Source organism: Rhinoderma darwinii, chromosome 8 (assembly GCF_050947455.1).
Source record: "Rhinoderma darwinii isolate aRhiDar2 chromosome 8, aRhiDar2.hap1, whole genome shotgun sequence".
Classification (NCBI taxonomy): Eukaryota; Metazoa; Chordata; class Amphibia; order Anura; family Rhinodermatidae; genus Rhinoderma; species Rhinoderma darwinii.
Window position 1 is genome coordinate 76,857,725 of NC_134694.1, and position 23,936 is coordinate 76,881,660.

The 23,936-nt window shown below is 42.4% G+C and overlaps 2 protein-coding genes across 2 annotated transcripts in view; one reads left to right on the top strand and one right to left on the bottom strand.

Moving 5' to 3' along the window:
• Window positions 1-3,359, bottom strand: part of THOC2 (THO complex subunit 2) — a 107,299-nt gene extending 103,940 nt beyond the window's left edge. The window contains exon 1 of the mRNA XM_075835772.1: window positions 3,256-3,359. Coding sequence (XP_075691887.1) covers window positions 3,256-3,320 — 65 coding nt within the window. The 5' untranslated portion in view covers window positions 3,321-3,359. The remainder of the gene's footprint in view (window positions 1-3,255) is intronic.
• The window catches only part of XIAP (X-linked inhibitor of apoptosis), a 115,900-nt gene that overhangs the window by 3,651 nt on the left and 88,313 nt on the right, over window positions 1-23,936 (top strand). The window lies entirely within an intron of this gene.

Genomic DNA, 23,936 nt, shown 5'->3' on the forward strand with positions numbered 1-23,936 from the left:
CTTTTTCTTCCCTATGGGGGCTGCCATTTTTTGTTCCATTTCTGTATGTGTCGATTAACGACACATACAGACATGGAATACGGCAGCCACAGTCCCATAGGGACTGCGAACGGCTCCCGTCCCATCCACTTCTGTGTACGCCGTCTGTGTGGGAACTGCGCATGCGCCGCTCCCACACAGTCCAGTTTGAAATTGGCGCCGTCCGGCGCCATTTTCCTGTGGACCGGAAGTCGCGGCCGGACAGTAAGATTACTACTTCCGGTCGCGGCTTCCGGACTTGTGCACTTGGACCAGCGGCAGCAGACGGGCCGGAGGGAGCCGCGGCGGCAGGAGCAGGTAAGAGATTTCAATGTATGTTCGTGTACGTTTACTACTGTATGTAAACCTACTACACTGTGTGTTAGCTCAAAAAATGGCGACACACAGTGTAGGAGGTTAGACCGTTCAATCCCCTCGTTTATCCCGGCACTAGCCAGGATAAAGGAGGGGGGGATGCTGAGAGCTCACTAGAGCGAGGGCTTTTTACCCAATTTTGCAATGCTGCAATTTTGGGAATAGCTCCATCTAGTGACCAGCAATGGGAAATATAATAAATTAGAATCTAATTTATAATATTTCCTGACTCGTGAAAAAAATAAAAAAAATTTTAACAATGTTTAATCACCTATACACTAAATGTTTAATTTAAAAAAAAAAAAATGTTTTTCTGGCAACACATTCCCTTTAAGAAATTTTGAGGCAGATTTTTCTGCCTGCAAAAAAAAAATAAAAATGTGTGAACAGGGCCGTAAACCTTTGAAAGGCAATAATTACTTTTTTTTTATTTTATTTTAAATAAAAAAAAGAAGGTCAAAGCTGAAATAGTTTATTCAAAAAACACACACACACACACACACACACACAAACACACACACACACACACACAGAGAAATTGTTGATCAGGTGCCCAGCAAAACGTCCCGATCCTCCGACGTAATGTATAGAAAAAGATCCGATTGTAGGATTGAAACGTTGCTGTTATATCTGGAGTGATAACCCACCACTTTTTTCATATTGGAGTGCTGCAAATTTTCTTTTTCTATACATACACTAATATATATATATATATATATATATATATATATATATATATATATATACCCACACACCACACACCACACACACACCAGCTGAAACTTTCGCTAAATCCTGCACCAGTCAGGTCCGCTGGATCCATAACTTAGATGTGATAGATCACATGTGGATCCTGCATAACCCGCTGACACTGAACCCGTCCAGGCTGCGGGACTGACAGATTCAGGTCACTGCGAACGACACAGCTGCTCTGTATGCAGAATAAAGCACTGCTGTAATTAAAAAAATTATAAAAAGCTATTAAAGATAGTTGCATTAATCACACTGGCTAACCTTTATCAAAGAAAAAAAAATTGCCATTGAAAGGTGTACAAAACCTTTAATGGCTAGAATGAAATTATGTAGCTAAAGGTGCCAAAAAAAAAACAAAACTGAAAATCTAACTTCACCAACCAGAAAATGTATCAGACCTGCTTACATGATTCGTGGCCACTACTCATGAGCACACACGGCTTTCACCATGCAACAGCTGAAAATCTACAACTGGCCAATAGAAATATTATTAAAGGGGTTGTCCCAGAATCGACATTTATTATTATCCACAGGATAGTCAGATCACTGGAATAGGACTAGAGTTTCGTTTAAAATGTAACCTTTACTTGTAACATATTTTAAAAAAGTGTGCAAAACAAATGACACACCAGGACAAGACTGTTTACAACAAAAAAATCTTCCTTATCATAAAGGAGATGTAATGCTCCTTGCAATAAAATGTCAATTTTATATTGAGGATATTAACATTTCTTTGCAGAGTGTAAAAGATGCTCCAAATTATTTAAATACATGTGAGTGGTCTTTTTCCCAGAAGGATAAATGTTAATCTCTGTGGGGTAATGACCCCTCCTACCCGTTCCGTAGTTTGTTAAAGTCCTATTCCGTTCCTATGGCTGGGGACTGGGAAACCACACTTGTTTCTTTCTTGTAATTAGGCAATCAATCCTTGCCTTCTCCATTGCTAAATAGAACTTACGACAATTTATCCACAGGATAGGTGATATTTGTCTGATCGCTGGGACGCTCACCAAAACACGATAACAGTGGTCCCACTCACTGCTCGACCACATTGAGAAGTGAATGGAGCAGCAGTCAAGCACGCACCCGCCAGTCTACTCAAGGTCTATGAGAATGACAGAAACAGGCGAGTGCTGTACTCTGAGGTTTCCAGTATTATCAGACTATGAATGCGGAGGTAGCGCGCATGCTTGACTGCCGCTGCATCAAAGTTCTCAATGCAGTCTAGAAGTGGAGGAAACCCGGACCTCAAGACCGGCGCAGGTCCCAGCGATCAGACAATAATCTCCTATCCGGTGAATCTTCACCGTTAATGCTTGATTGTTGCAAGTTCTATTTAGCAATTTCTTGAAAAGCTGGTGACAGCCAATCCCACCATCACGGCTCAGTGGCCGCCACCAAGCCTTCCGAATACCCAGTAATGCAGCAATTTTCAGTATGGAATATCAATGAATAACTAGGTAGAAAAGTCATTTAGGAGTTTAGAAAAGAGAAGTGACCCGACAAACAGCAACTGCTAAGAAATGAATACAACTTTAGAAGAAGAGGACAGCTCCAGGGTTTATTAAGAATTCTATTAGAAATACCAATCTAGAAACATACATATCCCACTTATGAGCAGCGTCAGAGCAGAAGTGTGAAGTAAATGCGTCTGCTTAAAAACAATCTGACGCAGACCAAAAAGTGAAGCAGTTGCCAATAGCAACCAGATCACCGCTTTCATCTGAAAGCCGCTCTAAAAAAAATAAAAGCAGCAACGGGATTGGTCGTTACGAGCAGCTGCTGCGCTTCGTTATAAAGTAGCGGAGGCCCCACGTCTCCTGAATCCACACGACGGCCTCACTGCAGTAAAGCGCGACCACTTGGAGTGATTTCTCGGCAATCCCACTCCCCCGTCCATGCACCGAGCGCTCAGCAGCTTCTCTCCTGTTCCCTCAGCTCATCCTTTCCCGCCGTGTCCCATCTGGCCCTCCCCACACTCTCACGTTAAGCGGCCTCCTGCACGGTAATCACCCTCTCGCCTGCATCTCATCTCCCGTTCAACTCTACTACTCCCCGCACACCCCTCCCGTACCGCGCCGAACCTCGGACCCCGAAACTACAACTTACAAGTCATTTTTTCCGGATTTTTCCCAATTCTTTATCCAATCAGCAGGTAGTACTGCCGCCGCCATCTTCCCTCTATAGTACAGATAGCCCGGATGTTTAGCACATCACTAGAGGTCAAAGGGGAGGTGGGAGGAGCGGTGCATGCCGGGAAATAGGCCTCCCCTGCAGCTCGCAACATTATAGCACACACATAGTTACATTGTGCAGGTTGTGACTGGAAATGTAGCCGGAATACAACGTCGTGTTTAGTAAACAAACGCTACACTAAAATAATGACAAGAAAATATTAACCCCTTAGTGACCAGCCCATTTTAGGCCTTAATGACCAAGCTATTTTATTCGTTTTTCTATAGTCGCATTCAAAGAGCTATAACGTTTTTATTTTTTCGTCTACGTCGTTGTATGAGGACTTGTTTTTTGCGGGATTAGTTGTGCTTTTTAATAGCACCATTTTTGGGTACATATAATTTTTATATTAACTTTTATTAACCTTTTTGGGGGGGATTATAAAAAAAAACTGAAATTCCGCCATTGTTCTATGCGTTTTTAAATTGACGCCGTTCACTATGCGACGTAAATAACATGTTACCTTTATTCTATGGGTCGGTACGATTACGGCGATACCACATATGTGGAGGTTTTTTTATGTTTTACGACTTTTGCACAATAAAAACACTTTTGAACTAAAATTATTTGTTTTTGCATCGTCGCTTTCCAAGAGCCGTAATTTTTTTATTTTTCCATCAATGGAGTGATTTTTTGGGCTTGTTTTCTGCGGGACAAGACGTAGTTTTGATTGGTACTGTTTTAGGGTACATGGGACTTATTGATTCATTTTTATTATGACTTTTTTGGGGGGCAATGGAAAAAAATTGCAATTTCGCCATAGTTTTTTGCGTTTTTTTTTTACGGTGTTCACTTTGCGGTTTAAATTACATATTAACTTTATTAATGGAGTCATTACGGTCGCGGCGATACCATATATGTGTACTTTTTTTTTTTTTTACACTTTTACTAAATAAAACCACTTTTTATGGAAAAAAATGGTTTTATTTATTTTTTTACTGTACTTTTTATTAATAATCTTTATTTCACTTTGATGACTGATTTTATTAGTCCCACTAGGGGACTTTACTGTGCGATGTTCTGATCGCTGCTATAATGCTCTGGTATACTTCGTATACCAGAGCATTATTGCCTGTCAGTGTAAATCTGACAGGCAATCTGTTAGGACGTGCCTCCGGCGCGTCCTAACAGGCATATGTCCAGGGCAGACCTGGGGGCTTTTATCAGTCCCCCGGCTGCCATGACACCCCATCGGAGACCCGCGATTGCATTCGCGGGCCGCCGATGGGTGACAGAGGGAGCGCACTCCCTCTGTAAACAAAGTTAAATGCCGCGGTCGCTATTGACGGCGGCATTTAACGGGTTAAACGGCCGCGATCGAAGTAAACTTCGATCGCGGGCGTTGGAGCAGGAGCTCAGCTGTCATCAGACAGCAGAGCCCCGGCTCCTGCCTGCACGGGAGACCCGTGCAGGACTTAGACTAGGCTGACGTGAAAAGGCGTCAGCCTAGCCTAAAGCCCATTAGTGAATCATGTAAAAAGGCGTATTAGTGGTCACTAAGGGGTTAAACATGGCCTGTAAGATAACAGATCATGTCTGACAACCAGCACTATCACTATGGCTCACACATTGCCACAACCGCACAGCACAGATAACCGTACGAAATCTGAAAGCAATTACTTTTTTTTTTCCATTGGCGCAGCTGATGAGGGCGAGTTTTATTTTTTTATTTTTCAGTAGTACCATTTTAACCCTTTAAGGACGCCGCCATTGTTGTATTTTTTTCATCTCTACATTCCAATAGTCGTGCCTTTTTTTTTTTTCGCCGTCCCGTATGAGGACTTGTTTTCTTCAGGACGAGTTTGCACCATTTTCAAGTTTATATAATGTATTGAAAAACTTTCAATTCATTTTTCATGAACTGGTAAAACACAACAATTCCGTCATTGTTTTTTGGGTTTTGTTTTCACGTCGTTCACCGCGCAGTATAAACTATAGAACTTTATTCTACGGGTCAGTACGATTACAGAGATCCCAAAGGTATATGTGTTTTGTTTTTTTACTGCTTTTGCACAATAAAAAAAACGCTGAAAAAAAAATAGTTTTATCTGCATTCTTAGGCCTTATTCGCACGAACGTGTGCGTTTTGCGCGCGCAAATAAACGCTGCGTTTTTTGTGCGTTACAGTTCCATGTGTCATAAGTGTTTGCTGCGTGGCTGCGTGATTTTCACGCATATTCCATCCTTATGACACGCGGTTTTGATGTTTAGAAAAAGAAATGAAGGAAGTGCTTTTATTTTTTTCTTCATTTCTTGCTCTACTGTTGTGCGAATCACGAGCGACACATGGAAGTGCTTCCGTGTGCTGCGTGTGATTTTCACGCACCCATTGACTTCAAAGTGTGCGTGATGCGCGAAAAACGCCCAAGTATGGGACATGTCATGAGTTTTACGCAGCGGACACAGGCTGCGTGAAAATCACAGAATGTCTGAACGGCCCCATTGACTAACAAGTCCGAGCGACGCGCGTGATTTTCACGCACGTATCACGGACGTTAAACACGTTTGTGTGAATAAGGCCTTAGAGCGATAACGTTTTTATTTTTCCATTGACAGCTGTGTAATGGCTTGTTTTTGTGGGACATCTTGACATTTTAATTGTACCATTTTAGGATACATACAACTTTTTACTCCGTTTTTTTTAGGGGTGGAATGAACAGAAAACAATAATTTAGGCTTTTTTTTTTACAGTGTTTGTGAGTTAACCCCTTGGCGACATTCCACGTACAGTTACGTAGCTGTGGTCAAGCACTTCATGCAATCCAATGTACAGTTACATTGGAGACTTAGCAAAGATGGTGGCTGCCCCAGACAGCAGGCCATCTATACTCACTACCCAGGAGGCTATCGCGCCCCCCACATTGGCGATACCTGCGATTGGCCAGTCAATTCTGACTGGCCATTCACGGCTTTTTGCAGCTGAAACCAAGCCAGTGAAATGTTGATGATTGGTGCTATGTAGGACAGTACCAATCCATGCCATGTATTCATAGGGCAGTGGTGGTGATGCCACTTTCATTTTCGCTGTGATTGGTCGGTCTGTATAGAGCGACCAATTGCAGCCATGACTGGTGTTTCAAAATAAAGGAGCAACTAAAAAAAGTAAAGGGTTAAAAAATAACAAAATGGCGTTAGGTGTAGCTAGTACCCGCATAGGTAGAGCGTTAGGGTAGCGGACGTTTAGGTTAGCTTATTATGTGTAGTTAGTACCTGCACAGGTACTAACCTGCGTAAGAGTAGCAGACGTTTAGGTAAGCTTACATCCGTTTTGTAAAAAAAAAATATATATAGCGTTTTAGGAAGTTTTAGCTATACATTTTTTCTACAGTTAGTGTAAATTTACTTTGGTATATTTTTTATATTACAGTTTTTTTTACTAATATACAATGTTACAGTCAGTGTCAGTTAGTTTTTTTTTTTGTACTAATATATAGCGTTTAAGGTATAGCGTCAGTGCCAGACGTTCAGTTTTGTTTTTACTGAAACTCGTTCCCTACATTTTAGTTAGGCCCTGTTCACACGGTGTGCAAATGGGAAAGCGCATTGTTAGTGCACACAGCGTTTTTTTTTTTTTTTTTACGACACGTGTAAAAAAAGAAGAATCAGGTCAATTCTTTGCCCTGTTCACAAGGAGCTCAAAAAAACAACGCATAAACGTGTCAAAAGCACTACCATTTTGTAGAGCGCTTTTTAAAATACAGGCGTTTTTGACCGCTTTCGTCGTGTTTTTTGGACGCTTTTTGTGCACGCTTTCCATGTTTTTTTGGCGAGTAAACAGGACTCCCATTGACTATAGAATTTAGGTGTGTTTTTGCCGCCGCGTTTTTAGGAATGGGAAGCTTAAATCATGCAATTTTAATGTGGTTTTTGACACGTAAAATCTGCTGAAAGACGCATTAAATACATGCCGTGTGAACAGGGCCTTTGGCACGTAAAAAGCAACACAAACATTCCCATAGTTAACGGGAGTCCTTATTACGCACCAAAAAAAGCATTAAAAAAAAAAGAGTCAAAAACGCCTGTGTCTTAATAAGCGATTTACAAAAAAGCTAGCGTTTTTTACTCCTTTACAGATCGGTTTTGTTTTAGCGCCGTGTGAACAAGGCCTTAATGTCAGGTAGTAAGGACGTTATTTACAGTTTTATAGTGTCGTAATATTTTTTTTTTTTAACACAATTTTTATTAACCCCTTAACGACCAAGGACGAAAATGAACGTCATGGTCGGCTGCTAGTTCCCGCACCATGACGTTCATTTTCGTCCGCATTTCAAACTGTCACTCTGTGTAAACACAGAGTGACAGACCCGCGCTGACAGCTGTCCTAGACAGCTGAGACATCAGTCTCGCCGGACAGCGGACCATCGCCGCTGATTTTGGCAGTTAACCCCTTAAGTGCGGCGACAGATTGCCGTCGCCGCATTTAAGTGGTTTGAAGCACATCGGCAGCCCCCACGAAGTGATCGTGGGGGCTACCGATGCTTGTCACGGCAATCGGAGGTCAGATAATGACCTCCGGGTTGCCATGTACGGAAGCCTCGGAGGAACAGCCTCCGGCCGTTCCTCCTCTGCTTCCTGTCAGTGTGACAGTCACGTCACAATGACAGTTAGAGTACATTACACTACGTGTGTAGTGTAATGTACTCTAGCAGCGATCAAAGCTGCAAGACTAAGTGTCCCCTAGTGGGACAAGTAAAAAAAGTAACAAAAATGTTTTAAAAAAAAGTGTAAAAATAAAAGTTATAAGTTCTATAAACACTAAATGCTTTTTTTCCTATAATAAGACTTTTATTATAGAAAAAAAATGAACACGTTAAAAAAGTACACATATCTGGTATCACCGCGTTCGTAACGAACCCAACTATAAAACTATAATATAATTTTTCCCGCACGATGAACACACCAAAAAAAATCAATAAAAAACTACGACAGAATCGCAATTTTTTGGGTCACCACCGCTCCCTAAATAAAGAATAAAAAGTGATCAAAAAGTCGCATGTACCCGAAAATAGTACCAATAAAAACTTCTATCCGTCCCGCAAAAAAACAGCCCTTACACAGCTTTTTTGACTAAAAAATTAAAAAATGATGGCCCTCAGAATATGGTGACACAGAAATTTTTTTTTTTATAAATAAGTCATTTTATTGCGCAAACGCTAAAAAAAAGGACCAAACCTATATACATCTGGTATCGCCGTAATCGTACTAACACGCAGAATAAAGTAAAAATGTCACCTATAGCGTACGGTGAGCGTCGCAAAAAGAAAACCTAAAAAACGGTGTCAGAATTCCAGTTTTTTGCTCAGGATTGCAAAAAAATTGAATAAAAAGTGATAAAAAAAAAATCGCATGTACCCCAAAATGCTACCAATGAAAACTACAGATTGTCCTGCAAGAAATAAGCCCTCACACCGCTCTATTGATGGAAAAATAAAAAAGTTATGGCTCTTGGAAAGCGGGGAGTGAAAATCTAAAATATGAAAGCAAAAAATGGATCAGTCCTGAAAGGGTTAATTCATTTCTAATGAAAAAACTTTTGACCACATGTGGGGTATTTCCGTACTCGGGAGAAATTGCTTTATAAAAAATGGTTGTTTTTCTCCTCCTTTATCCCTTGTGAAAATGAGAAAATGCAACATTTTAGTGGAAAAAATGTTGATATTAATTTTCGCGCCCTAATTCCAATAAACTCTGCAAAAGACCCGTGGGGTGTAAATGCTCACTATACCCCTAGAAAAATTTCTTGAAGGTATTTCCAAAATGGGGTAACTTTTCGTGGGTTTCCACTGTTTTGGTCCCTCCAGTGCATTGCTAATGCGACATGGCACCGAAAACCATTCCAGCAAAATCATAAATCCAAATGGCGCTCCTTCCCTTCTGAGCCCTGCTGTGGGTCCAAACAGCAGTTTATTACCACATATGGGGTATTGTCGTAATCGGGAGACATTGCTTTACAAATGTTGGGGTGCATTTTCTTCGTTATTCCTTGTAAATAATAAAAATTTCTATGTTGTTTCAGAAAAAAAGTACATTTTAATTTTTACAGACTAATTCCAATATATTTAGCAAAAAACCTGTGTGGTCAAAATGCTAACTATACCCCTAGATAAATACCTTAAGGGGTCTAGTTTTCGAAATGGGGTCGTTTATGGGGAGTTTCTATCGTTCTGGCAGCTCAAAGCTTCTCCAAATGTACAGTGGGGCCTAAAACATTTTCAAGCAAAATATGAGTCCTGAAAGCCTCCGGGTGTTCCCTTCCTTTTGGGTCCTGCCGTGTGTCCAGGCAGCGCATTAGGGCCACAATGTGGGTATTTTTGAAAACAGGAGAAAGAGGGTGATAGATTTTGGGGTGTGTTTCTTCATTTTCATGTTCGCTTTACAAAGAAATCGGTCTTCAAACTAATACTTTTATGAAAAAAGTGAAATAATTTTTTTTTTCACCTGATATGCATTAAATTTAGCAAAGAACTGTGGGGTCAAAACACTTACTATACACCTAAATAATTATGTTATGGGGTCTAGTTTTCTAAATGGGGTCGTTTATGGGGAGTTTCTATCGTTCTGGCAGCTCAAAACCTCTCCAAATGTAGAGTGGGGCCTAAAACATTTTCAAGCAAAATATGAGTCCTGAAAGCCTCCGGGTGTTCCCTTCCTTTTGGGTCCTGCCGTGTGTCCAGGCAGCGCATTAGGGCCACAATGTTGGTATTTTTGAAAACAGGAGAAACAGGGTGATAGATTTGGTGGTGTGTTTCTTCATTCTCATGGTCGCTTTACAAAGAAATTGGTCTTCAAACTGATACTTTTATGAAAAAAAGTGAATTTTTTTTTTTTCACCTGCTATGTATTAAATTTAGCAAAAAACTGTGGGGTCAAAATACTTACTATACCCTTAGGTAAATACCTTAAGGGGTCTAGTTTTCTAAATGGGGTCATTTGTGGGGGTTTCCATCACTCTGAGACCTATGAGCCTCTGAAAACCTGGCTTGGTGCAGGAAAACAAAATGTACTTCAAAATTTATAAAATTATTATTCAATTTGTAAGTCCTCTAAATTGCTGAAAATTTATTTTATTTTTTCAAAAGTGCTGCCAAAATAGAGTAAAGAGATAGAAATATATATTTAATTAAAAAAATTGTGCAGTATGTGTGTACATATGTGACATATTGCAGTTAAAAATAGGGGAAAATGGTAATTTTTACAAAATTTCTTCCATTTTTCTATTTTTTTATTAATTTCCGCAAATCGTATCAGTCTACTTTTACCACTAAAATAAAGTACAACATGTGACGAAAAAACAATGTCAGAATTACTTGGATATTCAAAACTTTCACAGAGTTATTCTCTGATAAAGTCAGACATACCAGATTTGACAAATCTGGCTTGGTCATTAAGGTACAAACATGCCCGGTCATTAAGGGGTTAAAGGTTTTTCAAAGTTATACAAAAATAAACAAGACATTAACATTGGAAATATTGAAATTTTTTTACAAATTTATGAGATCGCAAAAAGCATAAAGATTTAAAGTTAATCTAATAGTCAGTATACACATACATGTATTAGAAACATACTGTGTACATAATAAGATAATCATAGTGTCGTTAATTAATAATGTAACCAGAGTTGAACTTCCATAAGTTTAATTTTTACTATTTTACACCTTTCCAATGTAAAAAAAATAAAAATAAACATAAAAACATACAGACAAACATAAAGTCCCTGCTCTAGGATTTAGAATATACATAAGGACCCTAATACACTTTTATGAGGTCTTTCTATAAAGGAAGCTGTGAGCCATTAAAAGCAAGCCATTTAGACCATTTGTAAACAAATTCCTGTGTTTTATGTAGTCTTGTGGAAATTAAATGTTCCATAATACAATTGTACTGAACCTTGTGCAAGATTTCTACCTTAGACGGAATAGAAGAGCTTTTCCATCTCTGAGCAATACTTGTTCTCGCTACAGTTAGCACATGTACCATAACCGTACTATTCTCAATGCCTATATCCTCTAATTTCAAAGAAAGCAGTGCTACTTCTGGTCCCCAAGGAACCGGAAAACCGATTATGCTGGTTAACATTCGTTGTATCTCTACCCAAAACGGAGCGATGACATCACAACTCCACCAAATATGTAATAATGAGCCAACAGAAGCGTTGCATCGCCAACAGATATAGGACACCATAGCAAACATTTTGGATAGGCGGTATGGAGTCATGTACCATCTATAAAGCAATTTTCGAGAGGCTTCCAGATGATTTACACAGTGGGAAGACTTAGAACAGATTTTAAAAGCCGCCTCCCACTGTTCAATACTATATGTACCTCTCAACTCCAATTCCCATTTTTGTATAAAATTAAGGGTAGGCAAAGAAGATTCATCCTGATGAATTGCCTCATAGGCTTTAGATATTCCTTTAGTTGTCAACCTAGGGTTATAAAAATATTTTTCATAATTAGAAGTGGGGGCATTGACTGTAAACTTAAAGAGGCTCTGTCACCAGATTTTGCAACCCCTATCTGCTATTGCAGCAGATAGGCGCTGCAATGTAGATTACAGTAACGTTTTTATTTTTAAAAAACGAGCATTTTTGGCCAAGTTATGACCATTTTTGTAGTTATGCAAATGAGGCTTGCAAAAGTCCAAGTGGGTGTGTTTAAAAGTAAAAGTCCAAGTGGGCGTGTATTATGTGCGTACATCGGGGCGTTTTTAATACTTTTACTAGCTGGGCGCTTTGATGAGAAGTATCATCCACTTCTCTTCAGAACATACATCTCATCAGAACGCCCAGCTAGTAAAAGTAGTAAACACGCCCCGATGTACGCACATAATACACGCCCAGTTGTACTTTTACTTTTCAACACGCCCAGTTGTACTTTTGCAAGCCTCATTTGCATAAATACAAAAATGGCCATAACTTGGCCAAAAATGCTCGTTTTTAAAAAATAAAAACGTTACTGTAATCTACATTGCAGCGCCTATCTGCTGCAATAGCAGATAGGGGCTGCAAAATCTGGTGACAGAGCCTCTTTAACAGTGGAAAGAAAATGTCTCAACTGAAAATATTTATAAAAATCCTTAGGGTTTAGATCATATTTAGAAGAGATTATAGAATAGGGTAACAATAAGTTGTTATCGTATAATAATTCCAATGAACTAGTGTCGTAATATTTTTAACTTAACCCGTTAGTGACCGGCCCATCGTGTTTCTACGTCGGTCACCAGTGGCGGATTAAGTAGACCATGGGCCCTGGGCTGTTACCCAAACTTGGGCCCCCCTTCCTCACCGCCGCCCTGCCGCACCGTAACTATTTTTAGCACTACTTTTTTGGGCAAGCATTAACAGTGTTACGATTCCCCTTGTCACAGGGCTGTGTCCCTACATACTGACAGTATCACACTGTGCTAGGACACATCCTCCTGACAAGGGGAATTGTCTATCAGTCCTGGACTGCAGAAAGACTTTTTGTGAAATACAAGGATTTCCTATAATAAACATGTCAGGAGAGGTGACAGATTCTCTATAAATCTAGTGACTCACAGGTGACAACGTCGTTTTTTTCCTCTTCTCCATCCAGTCCAGACTTCATGACGACTTTTCCCGGCCATGACCCATTTCTGCAGAATTTGCCACTCAGATGTCTTTGGCTCCTCACTTTTCCAACATTTCCACACCTATAAACAAAGATAATATTATCATGGTGCCACACACTGTGCCCCTAAATATAATAGCACCAAAAACTGCGCCCCTGAATAAAATAGTACAAACAGTGTGCCCCTAAATATTATAGCACCATAGACTGCGCCCCTGAATATAATTGTGTCAAACACTGTAGATAGCACCACACACAGCCCCCTGTAAATAGCGCTACACAGTCCTTCCCCTCTGTAAATAGTGTCACATAGCCCTCCCCCTCTTGTATATAGTGCTACACAGCAATCCCCCTTAGATATAGTGATACACAGCGCTCCCTTCTATATAGTGCTATACAACAATCCCTCCTTGTATATTGTGCTACACAGCGTCTCCCCCCTTGGACCTGCAGCTCTTGTAATTGCTCAGTATAATGTCCCCCGTAGCTGCCCCCACAGTATATTGCCACCCATAGCTGCCCCCACAGTATAATGCCCTTCATAGCTGCCTCTACACAGTATAATGCCCCATAGATGTGACACAGTATAATGCCTCCATAGCTGCGACACAGTATAATGCCCCATAGCTACGACACAGTATAATGCCTCCATAGCTGCGACACAGTATAATGCCCCATAGCTGACACAGTATAATGCCCCATAGCTGACACAGTATAATGCCTCCATAGATGTGACACCGTATAATGCCCCATAGCTGACACAGTATAATGCCCCATAGCTGACACAGTATAATGCCCCATAGCTGACACAGTATAATGCCCCATAGCTGACACAGTATAATGCCCCATAGCTGACACAGTATAATGCCCCATAGCTGACACAGTATAATGCCCCATAGCTGACCCAGTATAATGCCCCATAGCTGACACAGTATAATGCCCCATAGCTGACGCAGTATAAGGGTATGTTCACACGTAGTCAACCAAAACGTCTGAGGGTATGTTCACACGGCCAAATTTCAGACGTATACGAGGCGTATTATGCCTCGTTTTACGTCTGAAAATATGGCTACAATACGTCGGCAAACATCTGCCCATTCATTTGAATGGGTTTGCCGACGTACTGTGCAGACGACCTGTTATTTACGCGTCGTCGTTTGACAGCTGTCAAACGACGACTCGTAAAAATACAGCCTCGTCAAAAGAAGTGCAGGACACTTCTTTCAGACGTTTTTGGAGCTGTTTTCTCATAGACTCCAATGAAAACAGCTCCAAAAACGAGTTGGTAAAAAAATGAGTTGGTAAAAATGCGAGTTGGTAAAAAACGTCTGAAAAGCAGGGTCTGTTTTCCCTTGAAAACAGCTCTGGATTTTCAGACGTTTTGGTTGACTACGTGTGAACATACCCTGAAAATCCAGAGCTGTTTTCAAGGGAAAACAGACCCTGCTTTTCAGACGTTTTTTACCAACTCGCATTTTTACCAACTCATTTTTTTACCAACTCGTTTTTGGAGCTGTTTTCATTGGAGTCTATGAGAAAACAGCTCCAAAAACGTCTGAAAGAAGTGTCCTGCACTTCTTTTGACGAGGCTGTATTTTTACGAGTCGTCGTTTGACAGCTGTCAAACGACGACGCGTAAATAACAGGTCGTCTGCACAGTACGTCGGCAAACCCATTCAAATGAATGGCCAGATGTTTGCCGACGTATTGCAGCCCTATTTTCAGACGTAAAACGAGGCATAATACGCCTCGTATACGTCTGAAATTTGGCCGTGTGAACATACCCTGAGGGTATGTTCACACGTAGTCAACCAAAACGTCTGAAAATCCAGAGCTGTTTTCAAGGGAAAACAGACCCTGCTTTTCAGACGTTTTTTACCAACTCGCATTTTTACCAACTCATTTTTTTACCAACTCGTTTTTGGAGCTGTTTTCATTGGAGTCTATGAGAAAACAGCTCCAAAAACGTCTGAAAGAAGTGTCCTGCACTTCTTTTGACGAGGCTGTATTTTTACGAGTCGTCGTTTGACAGCTGTCAAACGACGACGCGTAAATAACAGGTCGTCTGCACAGTACGTCGGCAAACCCATTCAAATGAATGGGCAGATGTTTGCCGACGTATTGTAGCCATATTTTCAGACGTAAAACGAGGCATAATACGCCTCGTATACGTCTGAAATTTGGCCGTGTGAACATACCCTAAGGGTATGTTCACACGTAGTCAACCAAAACGTCTGAAAATCCAGAGCTGTTTTGAAGGGAAAACAGACCCTGCTTTTCAGACGTTTTTTACCAACTCGCATTTTTACCAACTCATTTTTTTACCAACTCGTTTTTGGAGCTGTTTTCATTGGAGTCTATGAGAAAACAGCTCCAAAAACGTCTGAAAGAAGTGTCCTGCACTTCTTTTGACGAGGCTGTATTTTTACGAGTCGTCGTTTGACAGCTGTCAAACGACGACGCGTAAATAACAGGTCGTCTGCACAGTACGTCGGCAAACCCATTCAAATGAATGGGCAGATGTTTGCCGACGTATTGCAGCCCTATTTTCAGACGTAAAACGAGGCATAATACGCCTCGTATACGTCTGAAATTTGGCCGTGTGAACATACCCTAATGCCTCCATAGCTGCGACACAGTATAATGCCCCATAGCTGACACAGCATAATGCCCCATAGCTGACACAGTATAATGCCTCCATAGATGTGACACCGTATAATGCCCCATAGCTGACACAGTATAATGCCCCATAGCTGACACAGTATAATGCCCCATAGCTGACACAGTATAATGCCCCATAGCTGACACAGTATTTGGGTATGTTCACACGGCCTATTTACGGACGTAATTCGGGCGTTTTGGCCCCGAATTACGTCTGAAAATAGCGCCTCAATAGCGCTGACAAACATCTGCCCATTGAAAGCAATGGGCAGACGTTTGTCTGTTCACACGAGGCGTATATTTACGCGCCGCTGTCAAATGACGGCGCGTAACTAGACGCCCGCGTCAAAGAAGTGACCTGTCACTTCTTTGGCCGTAATTGGAGCCGCTATTCATTGACTCCAATGAATAGCAGCGCTAATTACGGCCGTAATTGACGCGGCGTTCAAGCGCCTGCACATGCCGGTACGGCTGAAATTACGGGGATGTTTTCAGGCTGAAACATCCCCGTAATTTCAGCCGTTACGGACCCCCGCCGTGTGAACATACCCTAATGCCCCATAGCTGACACAGTATAATGCCCCATAGCTGACACAGTATAATGCCCCATAGCTGACACAGTATAATGCCCCATAGCTGACACAGTATAATGCCCCATAGCTGACACAGTATAATGCCTCCATAGCTGCGACACAGTATAATGCCCCATAGATGACACAGTATAATATCCCCATAGCTGACACAACATAATGCCCCATAGCTGACACAGTATAATGCCCCATAGCTGACACAGCATAATGCCCCATAGCTGACACAGTATAATGCCCCATAGCTGACACAGTATAATGCCTCCATAGATGTGACACCGTATAATGCCCCATAGCTGACACAGTATAATGCCCCATAGCTGACACAGTATAATGCCCCATAGCTGACACAGTATAATGCCCCATAGCTGACACAGTATAATGCCCCATAGCTGACACAGTATAATGCCCCATAGCTGACACAGTATAATGCCCCATAGCTGACACAGTATAATGCCCCATAGCTGACACAGTATAATGCCTCCATAGCTGCGACACAGTATAATGCCCCATAGATGACACAGTATAATGTCCCCATAGCTGACACAACATAATGCCCCATAGCTGACACAGTATAATGCCCCATAGCTGACACAGCATAATGCCCCATAGCTGACACAGTATAATGCCTCCATAGATGTGACACCGTATAATGCCCCATAGCTGAAACAGTATAATGCCCCATAGCTGACACAGTATAATGCCCCATAGCTGACACAGTATAATGCCCCATAGCTGACACAGTATAATGCCCCATAGCTGACACAGTATAATGCCCCATAGCTGACACAGTATAATGCCCCATAGCTGACACAGTATAATGCCCCATAGCTGACACAGTATAATGCCCCATAGCTGACACAGTATAATGCCCCATAGCTGACACAGTATAATGCCTCCATAGCTGCGACACAGTATAATGCCCCATAGATGACACAGTATAATGTCCCCATAGCTGACACAACATAATGCCCCATAGCTGACACAGTATAATGCCCCATAGCTGACACAGCATAATGCCCCATAGCTGACACAGTATAATGCCTCCATAGATGTGACACCGTATAATGCCCCATAGCTGACACAGTATAATGCCCCATAGCTGACACAGTATAATGCCCCATAGCTGACACAGTATAATGTCCCATAGCTGACAGTATAATGCCCCATAGATGACACAGTATAATGTCCCCATAGCTGACACAGCATAATGCCCCATAGCTGACAGTATAATGCCCCATAGATGACACAGTATAATGTCCCCATAGCTGACACAGCATAATGCCTCCATAGAGGTGACACAGTATAATGTCCCCATAGCTGACACAGCATAATGCCTCCATAGAGGTGACACAGTATAATGCCCCATAGCTGACACAACATAATGCCCCATAGCTGACACAGTATAATGCCCCATAGCTGACACAGCATAATGCCCCATAGCTGACACAGTATAATGTCCCCATAGCTGACACAGCATAATGCCCCATAGCTGACACAGCATAATGCCCCATATGTGCGTACCTAATAAAAAAGAAAACATAATTACTTACCTATCCCGGTTCCCACGACGGTGGGGGATGCGATGCTTCTCCTCCTCTGCACTGTGCTGTGAGTGACTCCGTGCAGACAGGCGCGATGACGTCACTACATCGCGCCTGCCTGCACCGAGCCGCTCACGGCAGAGTGAATGCTGGCTCCAGCATTCAACCCAACTGAATCTGCGTCCTGCGGATGCAGATTCAGTTGGAAGCGGGCAGCGCGGTTCGGGCCGCGATGGGCGGTTCGGGCCGCGATGGGCCTCCTGGCAGCCTCGGGCCCCGATGGGCCCCCTGGCAGCCTTGGGCCCCGGGCGACCACCCGAAACGCCCATATTATAATCCGCCATTGTCGGTCACTAACGGGCCTTATTCCGATGCCATAGACTTTTTACGTCGCGGCATCGGAATAAGTAAACAGAGCAGGGAGCTGTCAAATCTCTCCCTGCCAGAGGCAGCTGAGGGCTAGGAGCGTCCCTGCTCTGCCGGGTGAGATCGATATTAGTATCGATCTCACCCGTTTAACCCCTCAGATGCAGTGCTCAATAGCGAGCACCGCATCTGTGGTTTTGGAGAGAGGGAGGGAGCTCCCTCTCTCCCCCACCGACACCCGGCGATACGATCGCCGAGTGTCTGTGTCTCCCATGGCAGCCGGGGGCCTAATAAAGGCCCCCAGGTCTGCCTGGGGCGAATGCCTGCTAGATCATGCCGGAGGCATGACCTAGCAGATGCCTGTCCGTTTTAAACGGACAGGCATAATACACTGCAATACAGAAGTATTGCAGTGTATTATAATAGCGATCGCAGAATCGCATATTATAGTCCCCTAGTGGGACTAGTAAAAAAGTAAAAAAAAAAGTTTAATAAAGTTAATAAAAAAAAAATGTGAAAAAAAAATGAAAAACCCACTTTTTCCCCTTACACAATGCTTTACTATTAAAAAAACAAAATAAAGTAAAGAAGTTACACATATTTGGTATCGCCGCGTCCGTAACGACCCCGACTATAAAGCTATTACATTACTTAACCCGCACGGTGAACGTTGTAAAAAATTTAATAATAAAAGACAGAAAAATTGCTGTTTTCTGTGAATCCTGACTTTAAAAAAATGTGATTAAAAAGTGATCAAAAAGTCGCATCTACTCCAAAATGGTACCAATAAAAACTACAAGTCGTCCCGCAAAAAAAAGCCCTCATACAACCGCATCGGCGAAAAAATAAAAACGTTACGGTTCTTCAAATATGGAGACACAAAAACAAATAATTTAGAAAAAAAAAGGTTTTTACTGTGTAAAAGTAGTAAAACATACAAAAACTATACAAATTTGGTATCGTTGCAATCGTAACAACCCGCTGAATAAAGTTATTGTGTTATTTATACCACACGGTAAACAGCGTAGATTTAGGACGCAGAAAAGTGTGGCGAAATTTCAGACTTTTTTCTATTCCCCCCAAAAAAAGTTAATAAAAGTTAATCAATAAATAATATGTCCCCCAAAATGGTGCTATTAAAAAATACAACTTGTCCCGCAAAAAATAAGACCTTATACAGCTATGTCGACGCAAAAATAAAAAGGTTATAGCTCTTGGAATGCGACGATTGAAAAACGTAAAAAATAGCTTGGTAATTAAGGTCCAAAATAGGCCGGTTATTAAGGGGTTAAAGAGGCTCTGTCACCAGTTTAATACTTCCCTATCTCCTATCTAATCTAATAAACGCTTTGTTGTAGGTAATTAATTTGTTGGGGTATTTATTATTCTTGTTTTTCTCTTCTCTTCTAGTTTTATTTTTCCTTTTTTTTTTATTCTTCAGTAATTTTTATAAATACATGTAAGAGCACAACACACAACCCCCTGTGTACAAATACATTTTGTATACACATCTTCAAACATTACACACCCTATATAAAAATGTCCCAATCTTTCCAAATGTTGCTGATGTGCAAACTCCTTTAACAGCCTATTTTGGCCTTGTGGCACAGCCGATTTTTGCAAATCTGACATGTGTCACTTTATGTGGTAATAACTCCGGAATGCTTTTGCCTATCCAAGCGATTCTGAGATTGTTTTCTCGTGACATGTTGTACTTTATGATACTGAAAAAATTTTGTCGTTAAATTCAATATTTATTTGTAAAAAACACCAAAATTTAGAGAAAATTTGCAAAAATCTGCATTTTTCTAAATTGTAATGTATCTGCTTGTAAAACAGATCGTAATACCACACAAAATATTTACTAGTTAACATTTCCCATATGTCTACTTTATGTTTGCATCGTTTTTTGAACGTTCTTTTATTTTTCTAGGACGTTACAAGGCTTAGAACTTTAGCAGCAATTTCTCGCATTTTCAAGAAAATTTCAAAAGGCTATTTTTTCAGGGACCAGTTCCGTTCTGAAGTGGCTTTGAGGGCCTTATATATTAGAAACCCCCTATAAAACACCCCATTTTAAAAACTGTACCCCTTAAAGTATTCAAAACCACATTCAGATTTTTTTTAACCCTTTAGGCATTTCACAGGAAATAAAGCAAAGTAGAGGTGAAATGTACAAATTTCAATTTTTTTTTTACTAAATTCATATGTAATACAGTTTTTTCTGTACCACAGAAGGTTTTACCCAAGAAATGCAACTCAATATTTATTGCCCAGATTCTGCAATTTTTAGAAATATCCCACATATGGCCCTAGTGTGGTAATGGACTGAAATACCGGCCTCAGAAGCAAAGGAGCACCTGGTGGATTTTGGGGCCTCTATTTAATTAGAATATATTTTAGGCACCATGTCAGGTTTGAAGAGGTCTTGTGGTGCCAAAACAGTGGAAACCCCCCAAAAGTGATCCCATTTTGGAAACTACACCCCTCAAGGAATTTTTCAAGAGGTATAGTTAGCATTTTTATCCCACAGGTTTTTTGCTAAATTTATTGGAACTGGTCTGTGAAAATGAAAATCTACTTTTTTTCTGAAAAAACATACGATGTTTTAGTTTTTACAAGGAATAAAGGAGAAAAAGCACCCCAACATTTGTAAAGCAATGTCTCCCGATTACGGCAATACCCCATATGTGGTAATAAACTGCTGTTTGGACCCACGGCAGGGCTCAGAAGGGAACGAGGGCCATTTGGATTTTGGAGCGCAGATTTTGCTGGAATGGTTTTCAGTGCCATGTCGTGTTTGCAAAGCCCTGGAGGGACCATAACAGTGGAAACGCCCCAAAAGTGACCCCATTTTGGAAACTACACCCCTCAAGGAATTTTTCTAGGGGTGTAGTGTGCATTTTGACCCTACACGGTTTTTGCTGAATTTATGGGAATTATGCCATGAAATTGAAAATCTAAATTTTTTTCGAATAAAATGTAGATTTAGCTCAGATTTTTTCATTTTTACAACAGATAAAGGAGAAAAAAACATCCCAATATTTGTAAAGCAAACTCTTCTGAGCACAGCAATACCCCATATGTGGTAATAAACTGCTGTTTGGACACATGGCGGAAGTTAGAAAAGACGGAGCACCATTTGACTTAAGGAGCTCACGTTTTGCTGGAATGGTTTGCGGCCCCATGTCACATTTGCAAAGCCACTGAGGGGCCAAAATAGTGCAAACCCGGCAAAAGTGACCCCATTTGGGAAACTATACCCCTCGTGGAATTTATCTAGCGGTATAGTGAGCATTTTGACCCCACAGTTTTTTTGCTGAATTATTGGGATTATGCAGTGAAAATGAAAATCTACATTCTTTCCACTAAAATGTTGAATTGTTTTCATTTTCACAAGGAATAAAGGAGAAAAAGCGCCCCAACAATTGTAAAGCAATTTCTCCCGAGTACGGCAATACCCCATATGTGGTTATAAACTGCTGCTTGGATACACCGCAGGGCTCAGAATGGCAGGAGTGCTACTTGGCATGTAGATTTTGGTTGATTGTTTTTTGGGCGCCATGTCGCATTTGCAGAGACCCTGAAGTACCAGTACAGTAGAAACCCCTGAGAAGTGACTCCATTTTGGAAACTTTACCCCTCAGGGTGATCATCTAGGGGTGTACTCAGCATTTTGATCCCACAGGTGTTTCATAGATTGTTTTAGAATGAGGCAGTGTGTAATGGCAGGAAGGAGGTGAAGGGAAAGTGAGCCCTAATCTACCCACCGCCCTGTCCCTGCCTACTTGCAACGACCCGCCCTAGGCGACGAGGTACAACTGGGCGGCGGTCCCTACGCTGGCTAAGTGCACAGGAAGACAAACAGGGAACACGCAAGGGAAGGGGCAGTAGCCACGGAACGCCACGAGGAAACGGGGCGGCGAACGAACAGTCAGGACCAGGACGAAGTGAGTACACCCGAGCGGGCACGGAGACAGAAGCAAGCCAGGGCAAGCAAAGCAGGTCAAGCAGAACTGCAGCAAGGCAGAAGCACGGCAGAAGCAGGCTGGAGCAAGCAGCAGTGGGGCCAGGAATCCAAAAGAATTACAAGCACTGAGGGAGAGCACAGGGCAGGTAATAAAGGGCAGGGGGCGGAGCTAACTCCGAGAGACCAGGCCGCGATAGGCTCTCCCACTCCTGAGCCTGCCACCCTGGTTGGTGGGAGAAGGTGTCAGTCGAACAGGTCTGGCCTCAGGTGTGGATTGATTAATCCCAGGAGTGTAGCTAGATGAAGTACCTGGCAGATCCCTAACAGTACTCCCCCTTTTATGAGGGGCCACCGGACCCTTACTAAGGGGACCCGGTTTAGTGGGGAAGAGGAGGTGGAACCTCCTGATCAATACCCCAGCGTGAACATCACGGGCAGGTACCCAAGTCCTCTCCTCCGGCCCGTATCCTCTCCAATGGACCAGGTACTGGAGGGAGCCCTGGACCATCCTACTGTCCATAATCTTGGCCACCTCGAATTCCACCCCCTCAGGGGTGAGAACGGGAACAGGAGGTATCCTCGAGGGGGACCAGGACGGGGAGCAGCGTTTAAGGAGGGAGGCATGGAAGACGTCATGTATGCGAAAGGATGGGGGGAGCTCCAGACGGAAGGATACAGGGTTGAGGACTTCAATGATCTTATAAGGTCCAATAAATCGGGGAGCAAACTTCCTGGACGGGACCTTAAGGCGCAAGTTCCTGGACGACAACCAGACCAAATCCCCGACGACAAACCGGGGGTTAGCAGAACGTCTACTATCCGCCTGAATCTTTTGTGCGCTCTGGCACGCCTCTAGGTTCTTCTGAACCTGGGCCCAGACAGTGCACAGTTCCCGATGAACCTCCTCTACCTCAGGATTATTGGAACAACCAGGGGAGACGGAGGAGAACCTAGGGTTAAACCCGAAATTACAGAAAAACGGGGAGACCCCTGACGAGTTACTGACCCGGTTATTCAGGGAAAATTCAGCAAGGGGAAGGAATGAGACCCAATCGAATTGACAGTCAGAGATGAAACACCTTAAATATTGTTCCAGGGATTGGTTGGTCCTTTCCGTTTGGCCATTGGTTTCGGGATGGAAGGCGGAGGAGAAGGACAGATCAATCTCCAACTTTTTACAAAAAGCTCTCCAAAATAATGAAACAAATTGTACCCCTCTGTCAGAAACGATATTGACTGGGGCCCCATGGAGACGCAGGATGTGTTTCACAAACAAAGAAGCTAACGTCTTGGCGTTAGGTAGCTTCTTAAGGGGCACAAAGTGGCACATCTTGCTGAAGCGGTCGACTACCACCCACACCACCGACTTGCCCTGAGATGGAGGCAAATCGGTGATAAAATCCATGGAGATATGGGTCCAAGGTCTCTGGGGAATGGGCAAGGAACGTAGTAGGCCCGCAGGTCGGGACCTAGGGGTTTTGGACCTAGCGCAAACCTCACAAGCGGCGACGTAAGCCCTAACATCTTTAGGCAACCCAGGCCACCAATAGTTTCTGGTAATGAGGTGTTTGGTGCCCAAGATGCCAGGATGACCGGATAGAGCGGAGTCATGGTTTTCCCGGAGTACCCTCAGCCGGTATTGCAGGGGAACAAACAGTTTGTCCCCAGGGACATTCCCGGGAGCTGCACCCTGATCAGCCGCGATATCAGAAGCTAAATCAGAATCCGTGGCAGAGACGATTATACCAGGGGGTAAAATACAAGCGGGATCCTTCTCGGAAGGAGGATTGGCCATGAAACTACGTGACAGAGCGTCAGCCTTAATATTCTTGGACCC